General features: G+C 43.8%; 1 protein-coding gene across 4 annotated transcripts in view; it reads right to left on the bottom strand.

The window, feature by feature from the left end:
* The window catches only part of LOC149354945 (death domain-associated protein 6-like), a 104,963-nt gene that overhangs the window by 63,827 nt on the left and 18,750 nt on the right, over positions 1 to 22,386 (bottom strand). For 2 of the 4 annotated variants that reach the window (XM_089583553.1, XM_089583556.1), the window contains exons 3-5: positions 20,920 to 20,946; positions 9,837 to 9,920; positions 755 to 1,321 (exon numbers count right to left, since the gene is read on the bottom strand). In XM_089583553.1, coding sequence (XP_089439679.1) covers positions 755 to 1,321; positions 9,837 to 9,920; positions 20,920 to 20,946 — 678 coding nt within the window. Of the gene's footprint in view, positions 1 to 754; positions 1,322 to 9,836; positions 9,921 to 17,133; positions 17,476 to 20,919; positions 20,947 to 22,386 lie in introns of those variants that run through there. The other 2 variants (XM_089583555.1, XM_089583554.1) reach the window with 2 other exon arrangements.

The raw sequence follows: 22,386 nt of genomic DNA, 5'->3' as shown, positions 1-22,386 counted from the left end.
TGGGATATCGAATGCACTAGACGGTACCGAAGATGCGTTTCTATGAGAAAATATCTCTGACAAGGGCCTCTCAGAAGGAAGCACACCCGACGATGACGATCACTAAAGCTCCAACTCCGGACACTTCCAGGCGCCCGCACATATGCCGGAACCGGTCAGCCCATGCACATAGCACGGGACATGAGTAAGCGTGAACACAGCACCCAGATCTGTACCTGCCAGGTATTATTTGGCACCTCTGCTACATGCTCCACACACACATCGTATCCGGTACGCCGGCATAAACCAATCGGAGGATGTTCTGCTTCTGCAACTTCCGAAAAGAATCTTCAAACTGATTGCACTCTTTTACTCACTTCACACACAGGTGAAAACATTTTTCCATTTCTGCTATCCCCAAACTCCACCTCGTTTATATGCAGATCTATACTATGCATGGGTTTTTATGATAAGCATTTACACTAAATCCCACTTTTTAAGCTATGTGGATATTCCTCCCACACTGCACTCCCATTCATACAGCACCAACATCAGCTATCAGCTTTCCATATTTTCCCAATATATAACCAACAGTGAAAAGGCTTCCAAAGTTCATCTCAACACTGGAGGACCTAATTATTGTTATTATGACATTGCGACTTACAGACACTCTAAACACACAAGTTACACTGCAGGTGTTCTCCACAGAAAAAATATTCAGAACAATCTCATCAAGAAATAGACCAGTCATAAATAAAGTGCTCAGTCAACTCACCAAAAGGTAATCTTGTAGCTTTTGAATGTTCCGAATGTCTCGACGTGATAGACTGTTGCACTCCCCTGTACAGCCAACGCCATTCCTCAGTTGTTGATTCTCCATCTGTCTACTGCTACACCTGCAGTTCCTGCCTGCAAGGCCACTCGTACCGGGTTGCCCCTCAAATGAGGCACCCGAAGAGTTGCCTCGCAGTCCTGACGCTTCAGCACCGGTGTTCAACGAAGACCCAGGACACCTGAGTCTTTGTACTGCACCGCTTTGGTTCAAACGTCCAGCCCGCGAGTCACCTTCTGGCCCGGCAGCACTCATCACACAGTCACAGTCGGGCGTCTGCTCCCTCGGCTTTTTCTCACGATGCGCACGCAGTTCGTCTGTAAGTTCTTTCAGGTGCAAGTAGGCTGTCGAGCTGTCCTCCTGAATGCTCCTGGCCATGTAACTCACACTACGCTGGAACCCTTGAGAGGCCAGGAAGTGCAGGTTCGTGTGGCACACCAGGGACTTGAGTCTTTCCAGAATGTACAGGACATCCTCTTGCCTAATGTGTGGCACGCACTGAGCCAAAAACTGCATATTAAAAAAAAAAAACAGTGCAACGAATTACAACCAGCTTTTTTTTTTTACACTGAAAAAAATTCACAAAAAATCCTGCTTAAGGAAATAAATAAGGCATTTTTCAGACTTGACTCCTACAGCTTGTTAATTACTCCAGGTAATGAAGAAATACATCATCAAAAATAGTGTTTTTGCAGCTCAGAATAACACAAGGTAAAAGGCACACTATGAACTATCATAATTTATCTGAAGCTAGGCATTATCAGCTTTCAGAGCACAGGAAAAGTGTACTACCCAAGAAAAACTGCCACCTTGCAAACACCTTCATACTGTCTTTAGAGTGAGCAAATGTTCAAACTTGTTGAAACTATGAAAACAGTATGAAGGCATTAAATTTTTTCAGCCAACCAGCTACTACTTTCTGTACAAAACGGCTAGTACTAACAAATAGGATACTACCCAAATATCTTGCACGAATCACTCAAATGTGCAGAATCCAGGAAGTCGACACTCCCAAGACACTGCGTATCGCACTGCTGTTGAGAGTCGTGTGCACTAGTCAACAATATTTTTTTCTATCTGCAAAGTTAGTTAATTAGTTCAACTAACTAGCTAAATTTTCAAATATTGGCTTTAGAAAATGAAAAGCGTCAATACAAAAATTTTACGTCACCTTGAAAAATAGCCGGCTGAAGTGTTTGCAACAAGGTACCGTCTACGCAGCTTTTTTCTTTTTTTTCCTGCAAAATTCAAAATCTACCACTTTACAGCAGTTCTACTTGAGCACCCCAAGACGCGCTGTCAGTGAAAAAAAATTCGCTTCTTTTCGGAGCACTGTCTCTGGCTGGGCTCTGCAATTACACTGGGTGTGGGACATGAGATATGCGTAGTTTTTCTCACTGAAATCCCATCTGGGGTGCTCAAGTAGCACTGCTGTGAAGTGGTAGACTTTGAATAATGTGCGCTTTCTTTTATAGCCGGTAAAAAAAAGCTATGTAAATGGTACCTAGTTGCAAACATTTCAGCCGGCTGTTTTCCAAGATGATCTAGCCCTTCCGAAATGACTTTTTTTCCCAAAGCCAATATTTAAAAAGTTAGCAGTAGACTCTCAAGAGCACTGAGTCCGTTTCACTTGCCTACGACACTCCATCTTTCATAAAACTTGGTTATGTTTAGCTCAGCACCTGGTGTAATGTGTAATGGAAAAGAGACTGATTCTTTTGAAGAAAGAGGACATAAGCAAATGTGGTTAAAGCAATACAATTATGCTCTTGGCTTAGACAGGGGGTATATCTGCAGTAACAAATTTCAGGACTGGTAAATTCAGAGCATCTCAATTGCATACCAGCAGTTATCAATTTCTTGAGCATGAAAGGGTACCATAGCATCAAAGTCTTCCTGCAAACATTTCACTAATGCATTTCACATTAACATAGCAACAACGAGCCAAAAATCACCCTTTCCCACTTTGAAGGCTTTCCCCTCTCCTCTTGCTATTTGCAGCACAGAAGCTACAGTCCTCAGTTATTTAAAAATTTTAAATTTTTATTCAAGTTGAATTCAATAATTCATTCAATTCATTTCAATTTAAATTTACATAAATATTTAAAGCACTCCTGCCTGATGCCACTGTAGCATGCTTTACTTTAGTCCTTTTAGAGGACAGCATACACTCTGATACCCTCAGAATGGTTTCTGCACCTTGCACCAGAAGAATGCAGCTTCATGGCATTTAGGGCTAGCACCAAATAGACATCAAATCCATAAAGCTGTTCATAACTGGCCACAGAACCAACCCCAGTAGGCAACAAAGCGTTCTTGCAGATGAATGTGGTCCTTGATCACAGAGTGCCAGTTCTACTACACCCCTCCCCCCCCCCCCCCACAAGTCAATGTAGACTTGTGGATCCACTGGATACAGAGGCATTTCTATTCAGCCTCAGAGCCAATTCTTTAGCCCATCCCACAGCATCCCAAAAGACAATGAAACTCCTATACTGAAAAGGTCTACTCAAAGAAGATTCGTACATTAAAAACTGGCTACATTCAATGCACATACAACACTGCAGAAAAATGAGTTGTGAGCATAAATGTGATGTTCACTAGAGGCCAGCCTCTAATGCACATCACATTCCAGAACCCTTTTCTTTGTTTCCAGAACTGATTTTGCAGCTCCCCTAGCCCACCCTCATTCTCCACTTATGCCTGCAGTCAGTTCTTTATAATTTGCATCACCACCCCGTAGACCACAGACACCACTGTTATGGGACGGTAGCTGTTTATATCACTGTTATGGGACGATAGTTGTCTATGTCAGCTTTGCTCGTTTTGTCGCCATTAATCGGGCCTTTCCCATCCATTATCATTTCGCTCACTGTGTGCTGAGATTTTGGTCCCAGTTACTATATTTATATAATCTGAATACCACCTGGTCCTGTCAGAGTGTTACTAGAAACCTTCTCTGCCCTTTCCGGTCCACCCAGTTAGTGTCGGCTGGCTGGGTAGCATATTCCGCGGCCCACTGTGCGAGTTTGAGGATGCAATTCTTGAGGTGCCTATTATGTTTCTGTTCCTTCCATCGTTTGGTGAGGCTGCGGAGGGCCTCCCAAAGGTGAAAGAGGTGGTTGTCCATGTCCATTTGTGTTTCCGTGAGCTGCGTCTGCTTTTTGTGTTGTGTGTGGACATGAGCGACTTGGACCAGGCGTCGTATCCCGACTGGAGGGGGTCCATGATAGGTAGAGAGGTGCAGAAAGTCCTCCAGTCCGGGACACGAGCTTGTGTGAGTGGGCATTTCAGGAGACGCATGTAAATGGTTTTGTTGATTATACAGTGATCACGACCTGTATTCAGCTAGTCCGCATGGCTTATGTTGTGTGTAAATGTGAGGTCTGGGCAAGTGTCTCGTCGAAACGAATTGCCGGCACGTGGTTGGCTTGGCAGGGTCAGTGTGGAGGGTGAGTCCAAGTGTGGACAGAAGTTCCACAAGCTTCCTCCCATGCGTGTCTTCCTGGGGTTACCCCCAGAGCCTGCTCGGGGCATTGAAGTCGCCGACGATCAGGAGGGGATCCCTTCCCGCCACCTGCACAGCTTGTGTGAAAATTTCACTGAGCATGACGTTCTTAAAGGGGGAAGAGGGTCTTAGAAATAAATTTTTATTAATGAAGTCACAACCACAAAATGTGCAGAGAATATGTATTTTTGCATGCTGATTCCAAATATGCAATTTAATTTTATGTACAACAAGTCCTTGTGCACTTATGCAGTATGTTATATAACTTTTGCCGAGGGTTTGAAAGAAATTCTACTGCAGGGAACTTGTTAAATTTCATGCCATTGGTTTTTCTTTACATCAAGCTATGCAATAAGGGTAAAATTATTATCCTGAATGTTACATAAGGTGAGTTAGGATTTTTATATTATAAGTTTCTTCCCACTTGTGAAGTGGCAAATTCAAAACACTGTAACTCAACTTCTATGATAGGCAGGATAATAATTTTGCTTTCATTGCACAGTTTGATGTCAAGACAAGCCAATGGCATGCGTCCTAGCAAGTTTACTGCAGCAAAATTTATCGAAAGCTCTCGGCAAAAAGTAACACAACATATTATATAAGTGCAAAAGAACTTGTTTTACATAAAATTAACTTACATATTTAGAATCAGCACGCAAAAATACTGCACAGTATACTGCTCGTGAACAAGTACACACGTCTGCGGGTTGTGTTGAAATGTAGTGTAGTTTGAGAGTTTGGCATCACCGCTAGGTTCCTGAAGGGCGACCACGGTGACGAGGAACTCGAGGGTCTCAAGGTAGAGGCGGAGATGAGCCCGCTTCTTGCGGTTCTTGAGACCTCTGCAGTTCCACTGTGTTAGTGTAAGCGGCTCAGTTCTTGCTCGCGAATTAGGGGTGGGGGCGTCAGAGACGAAGGGTGGGGTTACGTTGTTAAGACTCCCCAGTCCGCTAGTGCCTGGCGCAGACGTGCAGGAGTCTTCCGAAAAGTCTGACTCATCGGGAATGACTCTGTTGAATTTTGAGGGGCAGTTAGCATCCCTCATGGGCCCTACGCATTGAAGGACGCGCGGATTGTCTTGTATCCATTTTTGGATAATGTGAGTTACGGCTTGTGTTACCAGTGCGATGACACTCTTCATCTGACACACAATGGTATTGTGGATAATTTTGGGGAGGTCAGCCAATTGTGTTTCAATCGCGGTCATCCGGGTCTCCAAGGCTGCGGCGCGACTCTCCACAGGAGTAGGAATCTCCCTGTCTGTTATGTTTTCTTCCTCGTCGCTCGACACGGGAGGAATAGGGAATTGGGCTTTGAGCGAGTTAAGCCTAAGCTCACTCAAAGCTAGTTTGTCAAAGGTAAATGTTTGTCTAGTTCGTCAAAGCTAGATGTCTGGATGCACCACGTGGCGCCTGTTCCGCGCTCTCATCGATCTAACACAAACATCCACGGAAACCCAATGCCACATAGGGCCTTGCACAACTTTACAGGAACGACAACACGGCTAGCACACACGCTCAGGGACAGAGACCTATGCACCACCAAGGACCCCCGCCAACCGCATACTCGTATGCAAGCAAAAAGAACACGGAGCTGAACACCCCACCCCGTTCCAGTTCCACGACCTCCGGGTGGCCTTGAGCAAGATGAAGCGCGGCACTGCACCCGGGCACAACAGGGTTACAGTCAAGCTCTTGGCCAACCTTCCTAACGTAGCCAACGCTGCGCTCCTCAAATACATCAATAGCATTTGGGATGGAGAGACTCCTCTCCCACTCAACTGGAAGCCAGCTCTCTCAACATTCATCCCGAAGGCCGGCAAACCTATTGATGTGGAGAACCTTCGCCCTATCTCCCTCACGTCTTGCGTCGACAAGCTGATGGAGATGATGGTGCAACACTCTCCAATTTTCTTCTTGAAACACACCACATCTTCGCGGACACCATGTTCGGTTTCCGCCCTCACAAGTCAGCACAGGATATACTTCTGCAGCTCCACCGCGACATCTTAGATCCTGTCGAATGTCTCCACAACGACAAGGTGGTCCTGGCATTGGATCTTAAAGGCGCATTCAACAACGTCAATCGCTAAGTAATCCTGGACCACCTCAGTCACACCAACTGTAGCCACATAACGTTCCATTACGTAAAACAATTTCTTACAGACCGTCAAGCCTATATACGCATACAAGATGAGGAACACGGGCCATACACCATCGGCTCGAGGGGAACACCTCGAGGCGCGGTCCTGTCTCCCTCCCCTTCAATTTGGCAATGCTTCACCTTCCCTCCAAATTGTCTTCTCTGCCCGGGATACATCACGCCCTTTACACAGATGATATTACAAAGGTAACCTGTGCCATATGGAATCCTGCCTGCAAGCAGCGGCGACCCCCAGTCGACGAATATGCGACCTACTGCGGACTCCAGTGCGGCCCAGCTAAATCTGGATTTGTGCACATACGTCCCTCCCCTCTGTAAAAAAACTCCATTTCACATCAGTCTCCCCACGGGACCAATCCGGGAGGCCAAGGAGATCCGTGTCCTTGGCCTCTTCATACACCACCCTGGCCAAACTTCGCACAGTGGGAGACCAGGTGGGCCGCATGGTCCGCCAGGTCTCCAACAAGCGGAGTAGATTACGAAGCAAAGCTTGCCCATGCTTTCTTAACAAGCAGAATCCTCTACTCGACCCCCTACTTGCACCTGCGCAAACACGATGATACCAACCAACTGGAGGTCATCCCCCAGGAAGTCATCAAGCGGGCTCTCGACCTCCCAGTCGCCACGTCCAACCAGAGACTTCTGGCCTCAGGCGTGGGGAACACCTTCCGGGAGCTTCGAGAAGCTCACTTAGTCAACCAATGCACACGTCTTGCACAGACCACGTTCGGTCGCCGCCTCTTGGAATGGCTACACATCAAGCACAACTATCACATTGAGGAAAGGGAGAGAGCGCCAGAACCCTGGAAGGGATCAGGGTATGATCCCTTCCCCGCAACGTGTCCAGAGAAGACCATAGCGGTCGTCGCAAGGCACACGCCAAAGATTTGGCGGGATACTATGTCACCAACAACACGTATATTACATGAATATTGCCGACCCACACCACGGGGGGTGGTACACGGCTGCAGTCGTACACATTAAAAACACATTTAACGGGGCCACTTTCAAAGCCTACAGCGCAACACACGCTGAAGAGATTGCCATTGCTCTGGCTCTCACTAATCCCAAGTCGAAACACAACACCGACTCACAAGGGGCCTGTCGAAACTATGAGCTGGGATGGGCTCCCCAATTTGCCCTGTGCATACTACAATCCAGCTGCCGATTGAAGCTCCAACTCCCTGTAACCTGATTTTGGCCCCTCGTCACCAGGCACTCCAGGGAAACGAACAAGCCAATCAGGCCACCCGCACACTCTCTCCCCGGGCTATCTCCTTGTTCTTGGAAGCCTACTCCCACCTGGCCCTTACACTCAAACATATCACCGATTACTGCAAGGAGGAGCACCGACGCTACCCAGCCCCTTGTAAGAGACTGGATAGCGCTAACGAGCACTTCATCAAAATTCTCACTAACACTGAACTGCGCCCGGCAACCTTTGATGGCACGTGCCAGTTCTGTGGGGACGTGGCTGACACCTTCCACATGGTTCATTTATCCCCCTACAACCCCACCACAGAGGACTGGGAGGCGGCCCTTCTCGACTGCCAAGACCTTAAGACCCAAAAGGCCTTGGTTCAATGAACGCGGGCGGTGTTACCTGCCAATGGGGCCCCGGAGTAAGGGCTCCACCTCCTCATCCCACCAAATCTTGGGATTACATCTTCTTTTCCCTTTTGGCCTCACCCGTGCCTTAGCCAGCTCTAGCTCAAGCAGTCGAGTTAATTTTGTGTAAATCCATTCTGCTTTGTTAACCTCAGAAATTACTTTCTCAGACCCCATCTGATTGTTCATCTAGCCTTGGTCCTACATTGGTTTCTCTTCTGAAAATCAGCTAGATACGTTTGTGCTCACTACCTAGACTTCTGGAACCATGTTCATCCATGCTCACTACCCCTAGCCTATTATACATCCTGTGTGACACAAGTGCATAACCTAGCGTCAAGCGCAGACTCCCTGCCTCCCATGTTATGAGCCCTTCATACTTCTTGGTACCATTACATACAACTAAATCATGCCTGTCACACATATCCAGCAGCATGCTTCCTGTCGAATCTGTGTACCCATGCAGGTATTCTATGTGTGCATTCATGTCGCCTAGTATAATTATCTCGCCCTCCTAGGTCATCAGTGTCGCTGGTGATACATTCTACCATTTTTCTGTTTTCCTCTTTGGCATTAGCTCCTGTCCACAGGTATACAAAACCAAGGAGTGTTTGCTCTCCTGCCACTTTTCCTTTTAGCCATAAATGTTCCTTGCATTCCTGTTTGACCCTTTGCCAAATCCATTTTAGTCCAAGGACCCAATGTGAAACGCCACCTGCTAGAGGACACTCGCACTATGAGCTGCGGCGCACCACAAAGGCGATTTTCGTTTGTACACGTAACCTATTCTAACACCAGTTCCCAGACCTTTGTCCACCTTTAAAGCCAAGCACTAACAGCAATAACTATACCATACCCCAACCCCTGCCCCATCGGTGCACCTGTGCCCCGGCCCAACAGAACCATGTAGCCACAGATAACAGGTTATCAAGAGCCTAGATTCCCCATATGTGTCTCATGGTTCAGCCAATCAGGACAGCAAGTGAACCCAGGAGTTTTCAGTAATGACATACTACAACATCAACGCTGTTTGCTACAGTGAAAGTGCCTCCGACATCTATAGCTGCCAAAAAAATAAAGAACTGCCAGCCACCTTTCAAAGCATCCCTCTCTGTGCAAGAGTAAGAGGAGCTTTGTAAAGTGCAAGCAATGTCGTTCACGGAGAGAGGGCAACTACCAGATTTTCTGCCATTGCACAGGCAGAAAAGCGACAGCCGCACTGCACCCACAAGATACTAAGATAGTGCAGTCCACACCTAAGCCTGTCTGAATCACGTGTTCACACATGGCACATTCTCACGAGTGCCCATTCCCTGGCCCCTATTGTCGTCATAGCTGTCGTGGCCCATAAATACCAACAGAGCATTCTCCTGGGCCAGCACATGAATGTGACAGCCTTCTGTTGTGGTTAATCACTGAATGTTAATTCCGTACTGCAACTCATGATGAGCAACTGCACAAATACTGCCGGGCTGGATTCAAATGCAAACAGCCCTACGCATTACTGCTCAAGTGCAAAATGAAAGATCAGTGTGAAAACAGTCGTACTTCACAGAATCCTCAACAATAAAACATGAATCACACTAGTTTCTCTTTATGACTGGAAATACAAAGGTGAAAAATTGTGCTCTATTCGAAGCTCATGCTTACATTTGATGCTGGCCTGACAGTACTCCCTTGAACAACAAAGAAATGGTTATTTTTCAAGATACAGTCTCTGCAAGGCAAAACATGATTATGACATACCTCACACATAACCTTGTTGGACTCTTCCGTCCTTTCTGTCAGCACAGGTGAAACCTTGTATTCAGCCCTGTTGAAAGTGTGCCCCTAGTATTGAAGAAATGGAAGAAGAAAATTACACCAAGGACACTCAGCATGAGGAACAGATTTTCTCGTTTCTGCCAGAACAATTTTCGGCTTGTCACAGAATTGCAAGGAACTAATAAAAAGCTTTGCAAGAGCAGAAGGTCCAAGAAATAACAAAAGCATTAATTTACAGCTATTGACAGCCACGAAAGAACATCAGGCTATCCAATACAGAATAATGAAGAAGCACAGAGTGATTAAATGTGAACTTTACCCAAATGACAAATTCATCACAGCCCTCACTGAAATGCACACAACCTAATGAACCAGAAGTTAGAGAGATTAAAAATATTTAAAATAGGCAGATTCTAACTAACTAAGGGGTGATCCTCTCAATGGGAGGATGCAAAGGTTTATGCAAAGGTTTATACTGAAAAGCAATGCTACCTTTGCACTGACGAGCAAAACAGCTGCTCCCCTCACAGCACGGCAGCACAATTTTTGCATGTAAAATGCAAAAAAAAAAGACGAAGCAATAGTCTTGAAGGCACGAACCTGTACTGCAATCGCATTATTCAACACGATTACTTTTTTTGAGGTGGCACTACATTTGTGGTGCAATCTCAAATTTCACCTGCTATCTCACAGATACTGCATACACTTATCACTGCTCACAGCAATGGGATACACAAAACTGAATGTGTCCACTGCCCACAATTTTTTTCGTAAAATTGCTTTGGAGCATTTCTATTGCAGCCATTGTGGGATCAAGCACTTTGGATGCCAAGCTTCCCATTGTGCTGAAAAAATTGACATTGTTAAAAATCAGCTGCTGGTTCCTTCAAAGAAACATGGCCATGCTCTCCAAAGCAGACTACACACTAGGAGGGAAAAGCTAACGCTAGTTTGTATAAGAGGATCCAAATTGTTCTCATCACCACTAGGCTGAAGAAAAGCTTAGCCGACAGCATATCACCAATTTAACGCTGGCCGTCAACCAAACAACAAAAGTGAACATGGTCGAGAGATGAAGCTTGGCTGGGTAGCCTCCTCAGCCGTTTTCAATTCTTTGTTTTGCCAGCCTCAGTGGGGGCTTTTTTCAGGTGACTGAAATCAGTTGACAAACTGCAAAATCTTGCCGCAGCTGTGGATCCCCAAAGGTCATGCAGTGCACCTGAATAGCACAGTAGCCACCACCATACTTTCACCTTCTCAAGGCAGTACCTGGACTTTCAACTAACATGCACTTTGCTGACTGCCTTGGGTGAGACTTAAGACACAATGTTGATGACGATAAGTTCTAAGGGCAGAAGGGAACTGTAGCCACAAAGTATTTTAGTGCATTCTTATAGTGGCCATCCCCCGCATATTTAGCCACTGTGGCGCAGACCACTGCGCCAGGAATGGTAGGAAGACTGCCAGGGATCTATGAATGACCAATGCCGCATATATGAACATTAACCCATTAGCGCTATCCGAACAACTGCCGCGCGTGAACAATGGATCTGGACGCTGGAACCGAAGTGAAAACCGAACTGCTAGCGCACCTAATTCGCATTTAGCCCTACCCCACAAATCAACCATGATTTTTTTCTGTCTACACAAGGTGGGGTTACAGACCCATTTTCCAAGCATTTAACCTCAGGGAAGCTTAGCACCAAGTGAGGGGAAAGCTTGTAACCATCATGTCACCAGTGGGTACATGGTGGCACTGGGGATCAAACCCCACACTTCCCGCACACGAGGCAGATGCTCAAACAACTGGGCCACCACTGTGGTTATAGAGAGGCAACGTTGATGCTTCATGGTTCACACTGCTACCTGTTTACTGGAACTGTAGCCACCAGTGACAAGCAATGCACTGACTTGCATCTGGAGCAAGGATTTCACAAGTCACAACCAGTACACCAGCATGTGTCCTAGTTCGAATTACAAGAGGTTTTCGCTATTCGAATACACAGGGATTTGACGGTACATGGGCTTCAACTCACACTACCCGTGTGTCACAATTTAGACATTTACTGCTACAGCTCAGTAGCAACAGTGTTTGTCTGCAGAGAAAAGCTTTGCAAGTCTAATCCCAGCATAGTGACTATTTCTCAATAAAGGCGAAATCAGAGATATCAGTCTACGTTAAAGTACCCAGATAGTCAAAATTAATCCACAGCCCTCTACTACAGCATGCATCTTGGCCAACAGAGTTCGTTTGTTCATTAATATTTATTTATTTACTCCTTTACTTATTTATTTATTTATTTATAGATACTGCAATCTAGTATGAGATCATAGCAGGGTGGGTATACATCAAATATAAAAGCATAGAAAAACAAATTCATAACATTTGCAGGCATTTTTCAAACATTACTAAAGCATTCTGGATAACGATCTCGTTATTTAGGTTATTCCAGCCTGTAATTGTCCTCGAAAAAAAGGAATATTTAAAAGTTATTTCGTGCGTTCAAAGGCGTTATGCCTTTGTCTCGTGTTATAACCTGAGGAGTAAGTAAAAAATTGGGAAGTATTAAATTCACAGTCACTGAGGGTAATCCACACTCTGTTTCAAGAGCTGGCTGACAGATGTACGGCAGTATAAATTGTAAAGAAACCTAACTACCTTATGCTGTATTCGTTCTAGTTTGTTAACGTTGGTTAAGGTGAAAGGGTCTCAGATAATTACGGCATATTCCAACAACAGGCGGATAAGGGAATTGTACGCTAAAAGACGAACACTAGACGTGGAAGATTTTAGTGAGTGCAAAAAAAAAAAAACAGCTTACGGAAGGAATTGGCTAAACAGTATCTATGTGTTTGAAATGAAAAGTAAATTAAAAGTCTAATAATTATAGTTCATCCTGTTCAAGTAATCATGATTCCACTGCACAGAGCACTGCATATACATGCAGTGTCAAACACTACCATGAAGGCACTGTATCCAATCCATATCACGAGAGCTCAATGAAGCTACTGCTGCAAACTGCAAGCACAGTAAGCTGCGGGCATGAGACATCACACATGACCAGCACTTCAATTTCACTTCAGTCTACATAAGTGGCCCTTCCACTACATTAAAGGAACAACATTATACGCTGATAACACTTTGTATAACATGGCAGGCAAAGTCACACCACCATATCCTACATGTTCCCAAGTTGATGTTTTAAAAATAGGTTACTTATCTCCTAGCCTGCCACTAGCAGCACTGTATCACAGCAGCACAGATATACTCTCATATTATCTTTGCAGAGCAAATGGTTAAACAAGTTCATGCCCTGTCAAGAAGCAATAAAAAATAAGCACAAAATGACACCAACAAGGTAGTCAACAAAACTGGTGCTTGACACACGACTATTTTTACTAAAAATAATTCTATATATATATAGTTTGGTTTATGGGGTTTAACGTCCCAAAGCGACTAAGGCTATGAGAGATGCCGTAGTGGAGGGCTCCGGAAATTTCAACCACCTGGGGTTATTTAACATATATATATATATATATATATATATATATATATATATATATATATACATATATATATATATATCAAATTGATTTCTTGGCAGCTGATTGATCAGTATAAGATAAAATCACCAGAAATTGAAAAACATAACAGGATTTAATCCACAATGTTTCGGCTGGAGGACCAGCCTTTTTCGAGTGGTCCTCCTGGTCCTCCAGCCGAAACGTCGTGAATTAAATCCTGTTATGTTTTTCAATTTCTGGAGATTTTATACACACACACACACATACACGCGCACGCACGCACACACACATGCACGCACACATATACATATATATACACATACATACACCAAACCCAAACATTCGTGTGAACACAAATGATGGTCCATGGTAAACAAGACATCTAGACCAACACGTCTCACTGCAGCCAGCCAGTCACATGAAATTCTCTTGTTCAGAACTTAACAGCAGACTTACTTGTATGCTGTGCAATGTTAGTGTATGTTAAAAAACACCTGGTGGTCTAAGGTAACCTGGAGCCCTCCACTATGGCGTCCCTCATAGCCTGAGTTGCTTCGAGACGTTAAAACCCCACAATCCAATGCATTTGTCCAATGCAACCAACTCCTTCAGATGTGGTACACCTAGAGCAATTCATATACAACAGCATTTCAGCTTTCTTCAAATACTTCAACCATGCCAAGTCTTGAATAATAAGCACGCCAGTGCAACACATACCCCAATGTTAAGATTTTTTCTTGATATACAAAATATGTACACATGCTTGTAAGGAGGCCATGCTCAGGTAAGGCTGCTCCCTCAACAGGGCACCCGAAATGTTTGTTTTCAAAAAATCAACGATTAATTATTCTATTTCACGTGTATATAATTTTCCTCGCACAGCACATCCCGTGGGGAGCTACCAATAGCACAATGACCTAAAGAAAGCAGAAATAATATCCTCAACACTTTTGGCAGTGAATCAAATGAAAACGCAAGTAACTTTAGATCCACCTTGTACCGACGTCCCTGGGTCTCGTGCACAAAGCACGGTTTTGAATGGTCACCCAAGCTATTTGTCATACAGCATCAATATGATCGCTCTATGCACATGCCTCAACCTTAATTTTTATTCAGAACAACTTAGGCTGAAGCAACGTCTGACAGTAAAGTGCCCTATGAGAATGTAGATTAGTTTATTTCTCTATATATAAATGATGGGACAAGCTGGTGCTAATTCATCTCAAAATACAGGTCACCTCAAAGTATGCATGACCTGGGTTCCACTGTGATCATAAAACATGGAGCTTTCTTGTAAGGGCCACCTTCCTGAACCCCCCGCAACAAAATTAAAAAAAAAAATAAATGCTGCCCTTAGAGGTGTATAAGGCAGCTTTTCAAAAAAAAAAAATAGCTGTCAGTCGAGCACTGGCCCTGTAACCTCTATTGTCTGCGCCTTCCTATACTTGTTTCTCAATCATTTCATGATTGACAAGTGCCATAGCATGTCAAAACAGTCTGAAAAGTATCACCGAACGTTCCTACCACTGGCAGAAATAAACTCACAGATGAGAATAAAACAAGTATCAGGTGCCTGTAAACATCCCAGTTGTTTTGTCATAATCACTGCTAAGGAAAGAAGCACAATCAGCACTGTTTAGGGTAATGAAAAGACCTAATCAACACAGCTTGAGTGCACTGCAAAGGCAGTGAATGAAAGCAGAAGGTGGCCCAAGAATACTCTCAGTAAATGACACATCTAGTATATGCATAACACCTCTCCTCTCAACAGCATGCCAATATCAGGTATGTGGGGTTCAAGTTCGAAAGCTGTACATGGGTTACAAGAGAGGCTGTAGTGGAGGGCTCCAGAATAATTTAGACCACCCGCAGTTCATTAACACACACTGACACTGCACAATGCACTAACGTCATTGCATTTCACCTACATCAAAATGCAGCTGCCACAGTAGAGTTTCAATTCCATGCCTTTGGGCTCAAAAGCTGAGAGTAATAGCTACCAAGCTACTGCAGCGGGCCCAAGCAGCAATCAGTGTGCTAGTCCAGGAAATGGTGTTAAAGAGACCGAACATTGAATGGCAAGCACCTCATTTTTTTCGCCACAACGAAAAGCTTGCTGTCTAAGGTACTGGATTCCGCAACAGTTTTGTTGGAAACTCTGCAGATCTTTAGCGAAAACTTTTCAATCAGTGTATGCGCCCGATTTTATGTATCCCGATGCTGAAAACCACAATCAGCAAGCGCGATGGCATGTTGGCAAAAGTGCTGCAGCAAAAACAATATAAACCTCACCCTCAAGACAGTAATAAGACATTTTACATACATAATAGCGTCTATTTTAGTTTCCGCACCCAATGCTGTTACTGCACAATGATGTACTCCCTGTCGAGTAAAGTGTTAGTGGACCGTGGCTGCCATTCTATCTAAGAAATGCAAAACTATGGCGCGATCTAGCGGCAGAAGCTAATAGCACATGGTCAACGATGCGAGGGGAGCATTGCTTTTCATAAAAGGGCACATTGGAGAGAGTGCAAACTTTAATAGAACAGGAAAAGCACCCCTGAAAGAAAAAAAAAACACTGCACTTAAAGGAAATCAGAGATATTTTACAGAATTACGATCACGTGGTGGGATGCACCGATCATGGTGAGTTTCACCACAAGATGAGTTTTTATGCGATTTTCAATGGCAAATTAAAATTATAAATCATTGTTTCTTCGATACTGCTGCACTCAATTCTTACAATATGAGGCACAATCTTTTCATTTCCGCCATAATCTCGTGACACGCTTTGGTCAGTGGTTGGTCCCTTTAAAAAGACTGACAACTGATCTTTCGAAGACCTCTTTTTTTTTTAAATGCAATAGAAACCTTACTTCCGAATGTTTCCAATCTCAGAGCAGACACATTAGGAAGTGCATAAAATGCATTTGAGAATTTTTTACCAATGAGTGCAATCGATTCTATGCATCTTGGTGAAGGAAAAATTTACTAGCTCTGCAACGACCATATGCCACCTAGTGACAAACTAACGTATGGAATCCACTGCTAAAAGTCAATCTTTCACCAAACAATGCAACAGTAATCTGGCCCCCAACTGCTGCTGGGGCTTAACAAAACAAACAAATTCAAAGCTCCCACCCTTGCACACAACCACAGGAGCACTACTTCACTGTTAATAAGTACACACATGCACACCTTTTTCACGCATGCAAGCACACAATGCACTGACGCATGCCGCCATGTTACGAGAGATGCTGCTGTCCTACTCACAAAAGCAATGGCAGAACTACATTCCACCATTAACTTTCCTGATACATTGGAAGATCCACTAAAGAGGGCATAATGCTATAAAATTCCCTCTAAAGAAGAAAAAAAATTAGGCCTTCAACAACAGCCGAGTTATACGGGCCAATATGTAGTCCCATGATGAGCTACACCATTAATACCAAATTTTACTGCAAAATGTCGCTTCCTCTCATTTCACACAACTTTCCGTGCTGAATTAAAATTGGAATGCCTTCTTTAACCGGTAATACCAAGTTGAATTTTGTAAATTTAATGCAAGATCGCACTTTACCCACAATCACGTACATATTACGCTTCTGTCAATCAGCCCTTTAATGCTGTCAGGCATGTCGAGACAAGAAAGCGCTCTCCATAACTGCACTTCAGTGCTCAGTGAGCTCAATCATACACACAAAGCCACATCTGCAAAACTGCAAACCAAATATCCCATTCTTAAACTTTCTACCTTTTCTCACTTCTGGTTTTCCTTCTTGACTTGACTCAGAAAAGTTGCTAAGCCAGAATTGCACAATAAAAAAGAGAAACTTAAGCTTTCAACAGCGCAATTTGCGATTCAAGGTTTTGGTCCAACAAGGTTTCTCAATCCTTAACAGAAAAGAATACTTCGTACTTATTTACTGTTTATGTTAAAAGGCTGGTGGCATAAACTGTAAAAAAAAAAAAAAGTACAAAGGAACAGGTTGGCACATGAGCTTCTGAAGTGAGCAGCACAAAAATATGACATAAGTGCACAGCATGATGCACTGATTCACAATCAGGATAAAACAGATTATATATCATGAAATATAGCCAGTCAAAAGAAAATGGTACAAAACAAAATGTCCCTCTAGTATAGGTTTATTGGTTTGGCTTATGGGGTTCAACGTCCCAAAGCGACTCAGGCTATGAGGGTTGCAGGGAGCAGGGAGTGCAGGCGAATCGAACGGACCTAAACCTCCAGCATAGAACTACAGGCATATTTTACCACCCTAACACATAAAAGTTAGCCACAAGCTAATGTTGCCACTTCTGAAAACCATAAACGGCAAAAGTTCATTTCCACTTATAAAAAGAGAACGGGTGTTTCTTAACAGCATGGACCTTTTTATGATATTTCATTCAAAGTGAGTGATTAGTTTGTCGATGCATTCAATGGCAATAGAGCCAAATCCCACTTGAACAAAATTCATGGGACTTGTGAAAAATTTCGTTGAAGCGGAAGCTTCGTTGTGAATTTAGGCCAGAACAAGATTGGACTGGATAGCTCTTGAACAGCGTTTATTTTCCCGAAATCTAACAGCGAGATGTTTCGAAATCAGTGCTGTGGCAAGATTTACTTGGTCAAAAACTGAAAGCTGCCTTGCACCAACGAATGCAGTCCGTAAGCACGGAGTTAGAGCCGTCAGCAAAACCGTCACAAGCAGCCATGTGGCACACCGTATCTTTATGCGCATATGTCTGCACATTAATTCTGACTCGGTAAAGCAGAAAGTTGGGCTAGTTGGTATCGATCCATCTAAAAAAGGCACACAGAAAAACATGCAAAACACAGAAAGAACTCCTCCCTGATTCTGACTTCTAATTCTGACTCCGCAGTGAATGTCCGCTACGCTTTTGAAGGTTTAAGCTGTCTTCAGCAGAAGTTTTTGGTGAAATCTAACGATATATGAGTATATGTGGGTGTGCAAAAAAAAAAAAAACTAAAATTGGGTGCCTGCTCGGAAATATTTCGCTGAAGCGGAACCTTGCTCCGCAAATTGTTTGTTGTGGGGGGAAATAATTGCATTGCCTTGTATGGTTTGCTCATGGAGAATCGGAAATACTTCGTTGTGGCAGAAATTTCGTTGTCACAGCATTTGTTGCAGCAGGGTTTGACTGCAGCCTCTCTGTCTCCTCCGTTGCAATCAAAGATGTCTTATTATTCTGCTCCACACAAAAATTTGCTTCTAAATGTAGACAAGAGCATCAATAGCTACAATTGTGGCCTATCAAGATTCTTCCAGGGTCTCCACTTCTAAACTGCTCAAGTTTCTTACATGTTACTTGAACTCAATGTTCAACATAGGAAAGAACTGTGACGTTTATATAGGATCTTGTACCACATCTGCACCAAGTGGCATTTTTCTTACATTTCTCAACAGGTGCATGTCCAGTAGACTGAAAGACTCATGCAGTAACAATGCCGAGATTCTTGGATGATTTTTCTGGTGCTGGTTAAACGTGACCAGTGTTCTTTTAAAACACCAGGAATGACAAAAAAAAAAGAATGAAATGAATATTGCCCCAAAAACAACAAAATGTACAGAGGGTTATCAACTAACACCTGGAGCTTGGATCACTATACTCCATCTCACAACTTCTTGCAGGAGAGTGGAAGCAGTAACTGTGGGTGATGGCTTCCATGGGCACACAGTTCTCACGTGCTCACATGCCAATCACACATGCCTCGAAGCTGCTGGCTCATGCCCATAAGATTCCACTCTACAGCAAGAAGTTGTGCAATAGAGTTTAAGCCCAGTAGCCACCAGGAGAAGGTGCACTTTTAAAGCACTAGCTGTAAAAGCCAAGATTTCCAGCCTCTGTGTAGTCGTCATTGTCATGACCATCCAACAGACGCTGAATGGCCACAACGACAACAACTGCTATGTGGCCACGTGATTGCTACTATGATGTAGTCCCGTGATCAAGCTTGTGCCTCCCGCTACCTTCATCGTCTTATCTGATGATGAAGTTAGCACAAGGCAAGGGATGACTGCATGACATGGCATCCTGTGCGCCTGTGCAGTAGCAGCCGCAGCAGTTATGACAAAGCTACAAGCAGCGATGTGGCACATTAGTCACATTACGCGGCTGAGGCAGAGCGTCAGGCACTGAGTGCTGCACGTAAGCGGGAGGAGGTCAGTGCCACAAACGTGCAGCACGTCAAACAGAAGACAAGCACTCTCGGGATGCCGACCACAAACACGCTGCACAAGTCCGTACCAACATACTCCTCACACCATAAAGCAGCAACTGTAACCTTCCGAAAGCCATAACACAATCATCCTACGCTCATGCATGGCAGCAACAGTCAAAGAAAATGCAACAATCTCAAAAACACAAGCGTGACTTTTCCTCTTCTCGGATGAATGACATCATGGATGTTTACACTAATGGGTTTGCCCACTTTACACGCTTACTACTGCATTTTGGTACATATTCCCCACTGCTTCAAATAAACCACACCCCTAATTTGAATCCTTAGATTGGTCAAAAATTACTCCTCATATTACCTGCACACTCCAACTGTGGAAAGGCATGATTAGGTATTTATAATTGAGAAAACAATGCTCTGTTTGTTATCCAAACAGGTTTATTATGAGATGCTCACTGCAATACCAATCCCAGACTACATTCAATCATCCCTTTCACCTAACCTTCAGCTTCGCTGTCAAAGATTTATTTCCTGATCCACCAGGCTTGTTGCTAATGAAACACTTCTCAAAGCTGTGAAGTTTCATGTGTCAATGTCAATGGGGATTACAAACATTCCAAGGGACGATGCACATTGAAGTGAATCGGACCCTTCTCCCGAAATCCGCACATCATCTGCATCCTGGCCTTTCAATCACATTTTTTTGTGATTTTTGATGTGGCTAAATGGACACAAAAATATGATATATATGGCTTTTTGCCAAAGCTCAATTCAAACTGCCATTTTTATTTCCAATAATGAAGATTAACTACATGTGAGATCACTGTAACATGGTTCTGGCAACACGGTATTAATCCACAAGAACTTGGCAACTTTCAAAACAGCCCCCTTCTTTGTGCATGAACACAGAATGCAGGATAATGTATGACCTCAACCCTATCAGTATCAGACCACAAAACCAATGGCTCTAGCTTTCAAAAGCACTAAAATAAAACTACCAGGGCAATTAAGGAACTAACAAGCAAGAAATGCAAAAGAATTGCAATTCTATTCCAATTCTATTCTATTCCTATGCAGTACATGCATTTGTAAGTACTAGTACTGACTATTACTGACAAACACTTTGTATTTTCCTGCCTTTGATGACGTCACACCATTTCGACCAACCACAAGCTTTGCAATGCCAGTGATGCCGTGTTTTCGGGTCGATGAGCCACCTAATGCTTCCACATTAAAACCAAGCAGCCTAAGCCTACATATCAGCCAGCTGTTATGTTTCCAGAGACAACAATGATTAAAAGCTGTATATACACACACAAACACAAGAAAATTTCTCACCTTATCTCTAGGCACCGGCTGTATAAGCTGAAAAAAATAACACATTTGATGAAGCTTCTATTAAGATGCATGCTCAAAAGTTAAGCTAAGTTCACAATGCAAAGCAGTCCTAAGGTCATGGTATAGCAAGAGTCATTTCCTGAATCATAATCGAGCATTGACCAAAATTATTAGAAGCCTCAAATACAGCTCATGATGCCAAATAATATGCTAAAACAAAGACAAGTTAAAACATAGTCAATAGGTCTATAGTAGAGTACAACCATGGAGGAAGGAAAGAGCACAGGAGAGGCGGTGATGTCACATTTTTTGAAGTCGCTTCCCCCCTGCTCCCCCCCTACTTGGCCACCATCTCGGCACGCTTGCGCATGCGCAGCAGACAATGCAGGAGACGACACCGCTGCACCCGATATTACTATTGGCTGTGCTGTTGGCTAAAGACTCCCAGTGGTCCTTGCGAAAGCGCATGACTTCCAGCACACTTTTTGGCGAGCAGCTCGGATAGCGAGGGCCTCTCCTGAGCTTTCCTACCTCCATGAATACACCCTAAAAAGACAGCATCAGGTAACAGTGGCACACGGTCCGCAACATTGTGTATCACTCTGCTGGCCAATCACAACAGTGAACAAAATCAGCTTTTTTAATGTTTGGCTGTATCAAACAAGCCAGAGCCATCACAATTCTTGAACTTATAATTTCGTCTTGTGATTAACTTCTTGTTTAGGTAACAAGAAAACTTCAACAATGGTATACTTTTTGCCACAGAGGAATTCTCAGTGGTCCTGAATATGGTTTGGTTTGGTTTTGTGGGGTTTAACGTCCCAAAGCGACTAAGGCTATGAGAGACGTCGTAGTGGAGGGCTCCGGAAATTTCGACCCCCTGGGGTTCTTTAACGTGCACTGACATCGCACAGCACACGGGCCTCTAGAATTTCTCCTCCAAAGAAATTCTAGCCACCGCGGCCGGGATCGAACCCGCGTCTTTTGGGCCAGCAGCTGAGCACCATAGCCACTGAGCCACCGCGGCGGCCTGGTCCTGAATATGGGTGGAGCTTCACTGCATACATGAGTTGTATCCGACTATAGAAAAAGTACTCATGGCTAACGCTCTCACTTCTGTAAGGTAAGCTGAAACTAGCATCAGAAGCATTTATTTGGGTTCAAAGCTATGCTTTTCAGACCACACAAGTCCATTTCTGACCTTGCGTTGTTATTTCGTTGAAAATTTGCATTTTCTTTGTAATTAAATCTTGCATATTACATTTGAGCAGCATTTACCATGGAATACTTGCATAGATAGGACAGCCACTAAAATGTCATGAAGTACCATATCAAATTTTAGATTTTTTTTCACAATGTATTAACAAATTTGTGTACAATTAGTTGTTTTTCAGTGTCAGTATTGCTTTTTAGTTTGGGGCCCTACAAGTCCTTCTAATAGTGCAAAACTCCATTTAATTCAGAAAA

This window comes from Amblyomma mixtum, chromosome 3 (genome assembly GCF_055824585.1).
Source record: "Amblyomma mixtum isolate Tamu chromosome 3, ASM5582458v1, whole genome shotgun sequence".
Taxonomy (NCBI): domain Eukaryota; kingdom Metazoa; phylum Arthropoda; class Arachnida; order Ixodida; family Ixodidae; genus Amblyomma; species Amblyomma mixtum.
The sequence above is the reverse complement of the archived record's forward strand: the minus strand, read 5'-3'. Positions and strand labels throughout refer to the sequence as shown.